The sequence below is a fragment of the Arvicola amphibius genome, chromosome 7 (assembly GCF_903992535.2).
Source record: "Arvicola amphibius chromosome 7, mArvAmp1.2, whole genome shotgun sequence".
Lineage (NCBI taxonomy): Eukaryota > Metazoa > Chordata > Mammalia > Rodentia > Cricetidae > Arvicola > Arvicola amphibius.
In genome coordinates, this window is record NC_052053.1 from 47,409,425 (window position 1) to 47,420,804 (window position 11,380).

Genomic DNA, 11,380 nt, shown 5'->3' on the forward strand with positions numbered 1-11,380 from the left:
CCTGTCCCCCTCCCCACCTACCTTGAGCTCCATCCTCTCCCATGCTCCTTCCTGTCCAGATTTTCAGTTGCCAGAATGTTCCACACTCTACTTGTCTCCAGGCCTGTGTCCTCTTGTCTGCTATGCCTCTTCCCTCTCACGACTCCACTAACTTTCCCATTTGAGATGTTATTTAGATGTGGGGAGGAGGGGTGCAGGCGATCCAAAGCAAGGCTGTTGCTTCTGAAGCTAGCAACTTCTGACTAATGGTTACTGCCCTTCATTCCCCAGGTGACAGACCACGCCACCACCGCCCTGCTCCACTATCAACTACCCCAGATGCCAGACGTTGTGGTCAGGTCCTTCATGGTAAGTGACTTCGGGGTCAGGCCTTCAGCAAGGGAGAGGTCTGATGAGCCAGCCCCAGGTAATCCCTGAGGCTTCTATCAGAGCTGAACAAGCAATGCCCACAGACGTGGCCTTCCGGAAGTTTCCAGCACTGACGAGTAGCCATTCTATCCCACTCCTAACCCACCGTCCTATGGCTGGCTCTAAGCTTGGAGCAGTAGCTGGGGCAAGCCTGTCTTCCTGCTGTTCTCAGACCTGGAGGTCAGGGTGAGAGAGAGAGCGCAGAGCAGCAGGCAGGCAAGTCTTCCTCAGCAGGAACAGAGCCGGACCCATCAGGACCATCCCGCAGGGCTGTCACATAGCCAGTCCACCTCTGAGGACAGCGTCCCTGGGAGCCACTAGCCATTGTCCTTGCCTGCCCAGGGAACTACTTCTGTCCCACTGCTCTGGCTGCAGGGCTTCCTGCCTGCTGGTCTGCTTCGGTGGCATAGGGGTGTTGCTTGGCAGCTCACTGTCACCCGAGCTCAGGAGCTCGGCGACTTAGAGAGAATGGTGCTCGCTTCTCACGAGGCCTACGCCTGGCTGGAGAACTGAGTGCATGGTGTTGGGAGGGTGACGCTGGGCGTTCAGCCACAAAGGCCCAAAGAATCCGTCCCCGTGTCTCACTTCTCAAAGTGAGAAAGGGGCAGTCGTCAGTGGGCTACAGACTGGCTTTCTGCCTGACGTGTATCACCAAGTTTCCCTGTGCTCTTGACTGGCGTGGGGAATTCAGAAATGAACAGACCATCCCATCACCTTCCCATATTTATTTCCAAACCCCACACTCAGCCTATGGGAGGGCCAAAGTGGCCCTTGGGAGCTGCCTGTGTCAACGCCTTCGGAGAACAGTGTCCTCCCGCTGACACGGTCAAGACTGACTTCTGTGGCTTGCCTGGCTCTCAGGCTGCTTGCCTGTGGCAGTGGGTCTGCTTGCTGGGCCTTTGTGCCCGTGAGTCTCCTTGAGGTGGAGAATCGAGTTACCTGAGCCTCATCCTTATGCATGACGTCTGGGAGCCCTCAGCTCTCAACCTCAAGGGTGGGTGACTGTCACTTATTGTGTTACTTGGTGACACTGGGGCTGCCCCAGCTGTGTTAGGCCCCACCGTGACAGAGAGGAACAACCTCTGAAATGAGATTAGCCCAGAGCACAGTGCCCCGCACAGAATCTCGCAGCACCTCCTCAGCTGTGCCCGTGCCTGCTGCTCAGAGCTGCAGGAAGGAGAAACTCGGCAGTGGCACCAGATAGCCTTGGGGAACGTTCCAGCTCTGGAAGTAGGGGTTTCTGCGTTAAGATCTCCGGAGGAACCGGAGACATCAAAACTGAGTCAACGGGGAGACAGGCTGTAGGTTAGACAGCTTTTTATCGGGACCACAGGTGTCTGCCAGCGTCAAAGCCTGCTGAAGCCCATCCTTGCGCCGCTGGGCTTACAGGGAGGGCAGTTGGGGAGAGTAGAGTCCCCAGACCTTTTCTCTCCTGTCTGTCTTCTTTTCAGACCTGGTTGAGAAGCTACATAAAGCTGTTCCAGGCCCCATGTCAGCGCTGCGGGAAGTTTCTGCAAGATGGCCTTCCCCCAACATGGAGGGACTTCCGAACCCTGGAAGCCTTCCATGACACCTGCCGGCAGTGACCCCAGCCAGCCCAGCTGCTGCCCAGCCCGCGGCTCCAGCACCTTCGCAGACCAGCCCCATCCATTTATCACACAGTTCTCCCTGGGCCTATCTGCTGGCAGAACTGGCTGTCACCCATCAGCAGGGCATCGTAGGAGGATGGTCTGTTCCTGCCCTGTGTGCTGGCTTCCCTGTGAGTCGGCCCCGGGGTCTGTTGTTCCCATGAGCTATTACTGGACTGAGCTCTTTATTCTTGGGTTGAGTTTTGTCTGCTTGTTGTTGTAACTTATTTTTGTAAACAGTAAACCTTTTGTACCCTGGCTAAGGCTCCGTCTCTTGCTTTTTATGCGATGTCTGACTTCCTTTCAGGTTCAGTTTACCTAAGGAGTTTGCGCTTGAGGCGGAGTCCTTGGACTGGGCGTGGAGTCCGTGGGTTGCTTCTGTAGCGAGCACAAGCCCTCATTAGTCTCTAGCACCACAAGAGGATCGGGAGTTTAATGTTGTCTTCTGCTACAATGGGAGTTATAGGCCAGTCTAGGCCTGTCTCTAAAGGGGGAAGAAGAAAATAAAAACAGAATTCTTTGTGAGGCTGCCTCCACAGCTTCTTCTGAGGCAAGAGCTGCAGGTGGCTCTATTGAGCCAGCACCACAGGTACCTAGAGAGGGCCTTCCCCAGGTGGCAGCTAGACCCCCTGCTAGTGCAGTCAGGGTCAGCAGGCTGGTTGGCCCTGTGCAGCCTGGAGTCCTAACAGAGCCACACCCACTTTGTGAAAGGCTAAAGGCCCTCTCTGTGAAAGATTTGCCCAGCCTACAGAAAATCCACTGCCTTCCTTTCTCTTTCCCTCCCTCCCTCCCTTCCTCCTTCTGTCTGTCTCTTCTTTCCTCTCTGTCTGGGTCCTTTTCTCTCCCACCTTCCTTCCCTGTTGTTTTTTGGGGTTGTTTTGTTTTGTGACAATGATGTCTTGCTAGGTAGCCCAGGCTGGCTTTAAACCTAAGCAGCCTTGCCCAGATGCTAGATTCACAGGTGTGTACCACACCAAACAGAAAACCACTGCTTTCTTTACAGTAGAGTGGTCCATGACCACCCAGTGCCTCCCGCCTCTCCATTGGCTTGGGATGAACCAAAGCAGGATTATTTTTTAGATGCTTTTGTTTCATGTGTGTGTGCGTGCGTGCGTGTGTGGTTGTGTGCGTGCATGTGTGTGTGCACACATACACACACAGAGAGAGAGAGAGAGAGAGAGAGAGAGAGAGAGAGAGAGAGAGAGAGAGAGAGAGAGAGAGAGAGAGCTATTTGCCTGAATGTATATCTATACGCCACATGCACCTTGGGACTGGAATTACAGAGTTGTGAGCTACTGGGACCTGAACTGGCTCTGGAAAGGGCATTCCAGCACTCTTAACTACCTCTGAGCCATCCCTGAGTGAGGGGTGCCTACCACAGTGCCATTCAACATGGGGCCCCAACCTGCTACTCCATGCTCCCAGGATGAGCAGTGCTCCACTTTCCAGCCACCCCAGTAACAGTGACATGGGCCTCAGAGGCCTCTACTCTGGGAAACACTGCTTCCTTTACTGCCCATTTGAGAGGTGTGCTTGCCAATCAGGGTGTGCCAGAGTGCTCATTGGCATCCCATGCCACAGTTCATCAAGATCAAAGATGCCACTTCTTCTGCTTTGTCTCCTAAGACCCTTGTTCATTACTTTAAAGAAAGTGAACAACGCTGGCTTAGCACCGAGATTCCCCCTCAGTACTGCAGAACTTTCCACAGACACTTACTGACAAGTGGCCCCAGCGCTGTGCCGCCGTGTGCACTGCTCATGTGACAGTGGCGGTACCCTGGCTATGACCAAGTTGGGGCATGTGCAGAGTGATGAGTGCCTCGTGCCTGCCAGCTGGCAGACAGCACCTCCCGAGATGTGCAAATGCGGAAATGTCCCAGAGGACCAGCGAGATTTCAGTGAGGGCGAGGCGCGCTATGAGAAGCCGTCCCCATCCGTTCTGTAGCTCCCCAACCCGCTGTGGCCTGTTCGCATCAGTGACTTCACGCACAGACCCCATATCCAGCCTCGGCGGCTGCTGCTCCCACTCAGAGCAAAAGCGTCCCCTGTCACTCTCAGAAACACCTTCGTCAGGACAGATGGCCATGGAAGAGAAGCCTTCTGCAAACAATAGCACAGGATGAGCAGATGACGGATAATGGACAGGTGGCCGGGGACCTGTGCTCCAGCCTTCGCTCGTTGTGTGACAGTGGTTAAGTGGCTTCCTCTGTGCTAGTTAGACGTGCAAGGCTGGTGATCCAGCGTGAAAGAAGGAAGCCTTGCCAACCAAATATGTCATCTGTGAGGCAGCCACGATGGAGACTGGATTGCGGAGTCCCGGCCATGCCTGCTATTCTGATGTGCTTCTTTTCTCCTTTCTTTACACTTGTTCATTTAGTGTGTGTGCATGTGTGCATATGTGTGGGGGGTGTACACGTGTGTGTAGGATACACGTGCTACTGTACAAATGAGGTTGGAAGACAGCTCATAGTAATCAGTTCTGTTCTATTGTGTGAGTCCTGGGAAATAAACTCCAATCGTCTGGCTTGGGGGCAGGTGCCATTACCTACTAAACCATCTTGCATCTGATTTTCTATTTTTTTTTGACATCCCCTAATTAAGGAAGAAGGAGAGGGGACTACAGAGTTAGACCTGTAAGCTGCTCTCATCACCCTTTGGTCCTGGGAAGGCAAGTTTAAGTGGTAACACCTTTGATAAAGTTCGGAATGGAGGAAATCCCAGAATGCTTGGAGCTTGGTGATCAGGGTGAAATGACCTGGCTTGGATGTCAGCTATTGAAATAGAAAGGAGACTTAAACCTGAAGTTGGCTAGAGGTCAGTTCCCAGAGGGCAGATTATCACGAAAGCCAGAAATGAACAACTGCAGTAATGGCAGTCCCCAGGTCCTGGAGCTCAAAGGTGATGGGTGACTGCTACATTGAGTGTCATGTGATTTGGGGCCGTGTGTGGCTCAGTTGGTGGAGCGCCCACACACGCAGTCCCAGCACCTCATATATCTGGGTGTGCTGATAACACTCCTATATCCCAGCACTTAGGAGGTAAAGGCAGGAGAATAAGAAGTTGAAGATCATCCTCAGCTACACAGCAAGTTCAAGGCCAGCCTGGGCAACATAAGGCCCTTCACATGATTGGGATTCTCTGAAGGTGACCTCTGGCCAGACCTGCAAGCTATTTGCCCTATGGACTGTATGGTGACCCTCCAGTTCCACATCTCTTATTGACCAAGTGTTTCATACATGTCAGGCTCCGTCCCAGGCAGGTGCGTGCAGTTCCCACTTTACAGATGAGGAACCTAGTGAAGGGTCTTCCCCCCACTGACACACGAGGGACCTGAGAGGCTGGATGACGTCTGAGCGCCCTCCCCACCCACTGGAATTTGCTGCCTCTGGATAGCCAGTCCTTTGCCCCGTACTTTCTGCTGGCTACTTGCTCTGGCACCCATTAGCAACTGACAGAATGGAGCAAGCCAGCCTGTGAAATGTCCAGATTTTTTTTCCCCTGGGCTAAATTGGGATTTGACCTTTTGGTATTGAGTGAAGTTTTCGCACTTAACACCATGGACACCACAAAACGGTGATCTTTCCATGTTAATGTGCAAAAGTCAGCGTTACATTTGGAGTGTCAGAGAGTGGGCCTGGTGCTAAATTGAGAGCCTTTTAAGGTCACCCCAGCTGGGTGGAGGAGGGACATCATCAGCCAGAAGAATTCTCCCAAGATCTGGACCCCCTACAAACCTGACTGGAGGTGTCTTCCAGGTCCAGCAGAGACAGAAAAGGAAAACTGGCCTTTCTACACTTTGCCTGGCCTCACATCTCCACAGACACACTGAAGATGATCGGAGCTCACCTGGGCCCACGCTGGGCGGGAAAGACTGCACCCAATCCTGCCCACCTTGGGCAACACTGCTACAGCGGCTAGCAGGGCTCTTCCACATGAATGCAAAACCCACCTAAGTCCCCAGAACCAGACGCTAGCTGTCTTCCTTGGTGGCTAATTAGGCTTAGTACCTAGCACAGTGGGCTGTCCCAGGGTCTGCCATTCTAGTCTCAGCCCCTGACCTAAAGGTAAGAAGAGAACCTCAACCCAATCTTCAGTTGCAGTCAGGTATGCTGGCTCACATCCATAATCCCAGCCAGTGAAGGGGAGGCAGGAATATTGCCAGAAGTTCAAGGCCGGCCTGGAATACAGCTCGAGACTCCATAAAACCAAGATATGGTGCAGGGATGGTTCAGTGGGTAAAGTGCTTGCTACACAAGCATACAAGCATGAGTATCAGAGTTCAATCCCCAGAACCCACAGGAAAGCCAGCATAGCCACACACACATATGTAACCCAAAGCAACGTGGCAGCTACTGCCTGGCCAGCCTGACCAAGGTAGTATACTTGAGATTCGCTGAGAGATGTTGTCTCAAGAAATGTGAGGTGGAGGACCGGAGAGATGGCTCTGCTGGTAAAGACGCCTGCCGCCAACTCTAGTGACCCGAATTCAATACCTGGGACCCACAGGGCCAATGGAGAGAATCATCCCACAAAGCTGTCCTCTGACTTCCACACACATGTTATGGTATGCCATGACTCACACATGCAAGTGTGCACACAAGCACATAAAATGTTATACATACAAACATGGAGAGAGAACAAGAGAATAGTGACAGGAAGACACCCCATGTCAGCCTCTGCTTCCACAGGTGCATGAGCACACGTGGACGTACATGTATACATACACAAAGAAGTAAATAAAATTATTTTTTTAATTTAAATTGCATTTCCTATGCATGCAAACTACTTGGAAAGCCGAACCTTCAAGTTCACAGACACATCCAGGTTCCTCCTTGTAACAACCTTGAGGTGACCAGTAGCCAAGGAGTAACTCCAGCCAAGAGACAAGGTGTGCCACTCGGGGACAGGAGCACCTCAACAGCCACAGGCTTCATCCATGCATGGCCTGCTTCTCCTGGGATAGATGGGGGCAGGAAAGGGTGTAAATGGGAGCCCAGATGCTGTTGAGCCAGCCCAGGAAGGCAGTGAGAGAGCCCAGTGGTGCCCTTAGCCTGCGCCTAGCACTCAGACTGACTCAGGGCTTTGGCACCCCCATCTCAGTCAGAGGTTCTTTCTCCCTTACAAAAGGAGCCCATCTGCTCCCTTGGAGGGAAGTAGGCAATGCAAATAAACAAAGCAGGGAAAGAATGCGGTCATTTCTGCTAACTGGGCACCTCCAGAGCACGGATGTGCACTGCTGCCCGCCTCTGGGGACAAGAATGGCTTCTGTGGAAAGCGAGATCACACTGTGTGCTATGAAACTGCTGGTTCCTCTCAACAAAGGTCAGACTGGAGTCTCAGGATGATGTGCCCTTCTCCCCAAAAAGCCCAGCAGCAGTGGACAGGCAACTCCGGGCAGTTCATCGGGGACCCAGTTCCTTGGTGCACATGGTGGAAACTGAGTCAGGACACTGTCTCAGCTGCAGAAAAGGAGAAACACTTGGAGAGCGTATGCTGGTGTCTGGGATAGATTGTTCCATATGACTTCGTCGGAGTCACAGAGAAGCAGCAAGCACTCAGCCCCGCTCTTCCCTGGCTGGCAGCTGACCCCTGCTACATGACTGAGCCCACGATTAGAAAAGGGGGGCAGTTATTTGTTAGATAAGCCTCCTTCCCAGGCCTCGGCCAGTGAGATGGGAGCTGAGAGGGGAGGGGAGCTCCGGCCTGTATGAGAAGGACAGGAATTTCTTAAGATCTGAGAACTTTAAAAACTATCCTGCTGAGCATTGGTAGCTCACACCTTTATTCCCAGCACTTGGGAGACAGAGGCAGGTGAATCTCTGTGGGTTGGAGGCCAGCCTGGGCTACAGAGGGAGCTCCAGGACAGCAGGGCTACATAGAGAATCCTTGTCTCAAAAAAAAAAAAAAAACAAAAACAAAACAAAACAAACCTACTATCTTGTCCCAAATAATCATGCAGCCATTTTTGCCTTTTCTCTATCCTGGGTACCAGTTTCTGCAGAATTTGTATATTAAAATCTGTTTTTGTTTTGTTTTTGATGTGTTGTTTTTTTGTTTTTTTGTTTTTTTCTGTTCTCTGGAGTTTGTTACTATCTTATTCCCAACATTATCACCATATACCCCGACCCAGCCTAGTACACTGAGGGGCCTCTCATAGTTCCTTAGCAGGAGTTAGTCCCACGTTATGACTAGCTGCAAGGCATTCTGAGAGAAGCAGCCTCTGCCATTTAGCAATCATGATTTATGTACTGACTCTCCCATGACATTTTTTAAATACTTTATTTTGAAGTAATTTATAAGTCACAAGAAGTTGCAAAGAAATACATGGAAAATATGGAGACCCCATATATATAAAGATTGCAATATTCAAACCACAAGGCTGGCATGGGTGTGTTGACTGCAAAATCACAGTTCGTTCCTCAAAGGGGATAAGGAATAGCTTATTCTGAGCCAAATACAAGTGGTGATGGTTTAGGAACACAGATTTAGGTTACCTTAAATTTCATGTCCCAATGTAGCAACAGTTTGATGGAGTTTTTATCATAACAGAACAAAGTCCCAAATCAAGACTTGGCAGGAACATAAAGGTGTAGAAAGATACGACCTACAAGGTTAAGAGATGAGTCAACCTACAGTCTGCCTGAGGCCTGGCAACAGATGCTGTCAGAGGTTCTGATGGTGCCCAGCCAACGAGGGGCAACCACGCAATGTCACCGGATCAGCCTGCGTGCCGGGAAGAGGGTATATGAGGCTCTCCCCATTGCTGAATAAATGAGTCTGCTGTTGACCTTTTACCTGACTCCCAGTGTTGGTGCCATTGACTCTGCACCTTGCCACCCCCTCTCCCAAGGGAGCCATTAGGACCCAGCAATATCTGGCGTCCGAACAGGGACTTCTGGCATGGATTTTAAACTCTCCTGGTCAGGGTCTCTTATTTTGTTGTGGCTGTAATTTGGGGGTATTGATTTTTGTCTGGTTTTGCCATCACTGTTTACGGCAAGGATAGTTACTTTCCCGGCATGGGTTCTGGTCATCTCCCTCCTCTCGCTCGCCATGCCGGCTAACACCAGGATGGGTATTCCAGTAAGAAGTGTTTTCGGTCTCTTTGGCAGGTAAGCAGTAGGACCCCCCTCCTTTTGTGTTGTCTGTCGTGTTTGTCTACCCATCCGGTTAGGAGGGCACATTTTGTTGTTTCAGGTTTGCCTGGTACCTCCACATAAGGGCCGACCCCCCCAGGAGGAAGAACCAAGGCTTGACTCCTGAACACCATCCCTCGTCCAGAGACACTGTGTGGGTATTCGGCCATGGCCTAAAAAGACATGGAAATCCCCCACTAAGCATAAACATAAATAAATGTCCAACACAGTTTCCACCCCTGTTGACTGCCCTCTTCTCTCTGACTGTTGTCTGATCTCTCTACGGCATCCGGTGAGAAGGAGGAAGGAGGCAGACAGTTCAGGCCCCATGAAACCCGCTGAGGCGAGCACGCCCACAGTCAAGACCACACGTGCTGCTCCCCAGCAGCTCCACTCCCACCGTGGGAAGCTCTGCCTCAGTGCCTGGGAGTGAAGTGCCTCTCCCTTGTCTGGAAGGTGGCTAACGAGTCAGGCCCGGATTCACCTCACTTCCAACAGGTCCTCATGGGAAACGCAACTACAGACTTACCTGTGATCAGTCCTCATTTTTATGACACCTTTTGAGGTGAAGAGTGTTAGTTTAGCATGCCAAGAGCTGGCTAAATACATTAAAGGCCCATGGTCAGCTAAGTTTTGATATTACTCATTACAGCTAACACATGATTTTTTTCAATTAAATAAGACAAGGGCAGAGGGTATGGCTGTTGACTCTTCACTTTTTGGAAAGGCTTGGTATAAAATAAAAAGGCTTTTTGATCCCTCCTTGATGCTCACATATGCCTTATTTGGCAGGATGGTATTGTTAATCCTTATACTCTTCAAATGCGGGCAGCATTTTTCAGGTGCTAATGGCTCCTTCACAGGAGGTTGTGCGTGCCTGGGTTAACTGACATTCAGAAGGCTACCACCTAGCCACACCCCCCACGCAGCTCTCCAGGAGCAGTCGCTCTTCAAGTGCCCATAGTCAATGATGGGTAAAAGCTTGTTCTGCAGACCAACCGAAGATAGGCACAGTCAGTTGCTGAGCCCTCCGTAGGCAGGGTCAACAAGGCCTGAGCTAAGAACTCTGGCTCCCGCTGAGTGCCCTGTCATAAATAAAAAGGGTAGATATGTAGGAAGGTAAGGCCTGTGAGACTGAGAAATAAATCAGCCTGGAGTCTGCCTGAGGGCCTAGGGACAGGTGCTGTCAGAGGTCCTGATCATGCCCAGGCGGTGAGGGATGACCACACAATGTCACGGGATCAGGACCCAGCCTGGGTGCTGGGAAGAGGGTATATAAAGCTCTCCCCATTGCTGTTTGCCTTTTACCTGACTCTCAGTGTCTGTGCTGTTGACTCTGTGCCTTCTCACCCCCTCCCTCAAGGGAGCTGTTAGAACCCAGCAACAATTAGATAGGCAGGTTTCAGCAAGGTGTGTATGGGGGGGGGGTGTTTCCTCTGCTACAGGTCTCAAGTGTTACTGACAACATCTTCACCTCTTTGTTAGCTGGAAACTAGGGACCTTTTTGTACATTCCAAAAGATCTACCTACTGCTCACAAAGATGTTAGGTGGGGTACAGAGGAGAGCAATACAGAGAGAGAGTCCAGAAGATGTCTCGAGATACTGTGGGTCCTGCAACATTTCAGCCTCTCCATAGTCACTGAAATTCTAATCAGTACAATACAAGCAGGCTATTCAGTTTCCTGGGGCACCACTCTGTGTGTGTGTGTGTGTGTGTGTGTGTGTGTGTGTGTGTGTGTGTTTGGCTGCACATGGTTGGGCATGTATACATATGTGTCCATGTGGAGGCCAAAGGACAATCTGAGATGTCCTTCCTCAGGAGCTGGTCCCCCTTGGACCACAGCTGCAGAGGCTCATGTGTGCTTGGTTAGCTGAACATGGTAAGATGCTTCCTGAGAAAGTCACTTCCTAGGGGCCCTGGGGGGGGGGGGAGGCAGAAGTCTCTTCTCAGAGCAAAGTCTTCCACCTCAGTGAAACTCTTTACGCCTTTATGCTAGCGATGGACAGGGTCCGGCAGGCCCAGCGATCCCTAAGGTGTCCGCCAGGAGTCTTTCCCACTGACCCACTAGGAAGCACTGTTTAACATCCTAAAAGCATCAGTAGCCATACATCCATTCTTTAGCCCCAGTTCACACTCTACTCGTTTCCTGGGCAAAGCGCAAGTTTCCCCAGCCTCTCCACTCTGCTTTGATTCTCATTCTCACTAG

General features: G+C 51.3%; 1 protein-coding gene across 2 annotated transcripts in view; it reads left to right on the top strand.

Annotated features, from left to right (window-relative positions):
- The window catches only part of Med27 (mediator complex subunit 27), a 181,422-nt gene extending 179,128 nt beyond the window's left edge, over positions 1–2,294 (top strand). For both annotated transcript variants that reach the window (XM_038337205.1, XM_038337204.1), the window contains exons 7-8: positions 271–348; positions 1,860–2,294. In XM_038337205.1, coding sequence (XP_038193133.1) covers positions 271–348; positions 1,860–1,994 — 213 coding nt within the window. In that variant the 3' untranslated portion in view covers positions 1,995–2,294. The remainder of the gene's footprint in view (positions 1–270; positions 349–1,859) is intronic.
- Positions 2,295–11,380: the final 9,086 nt, after the last annotated feature.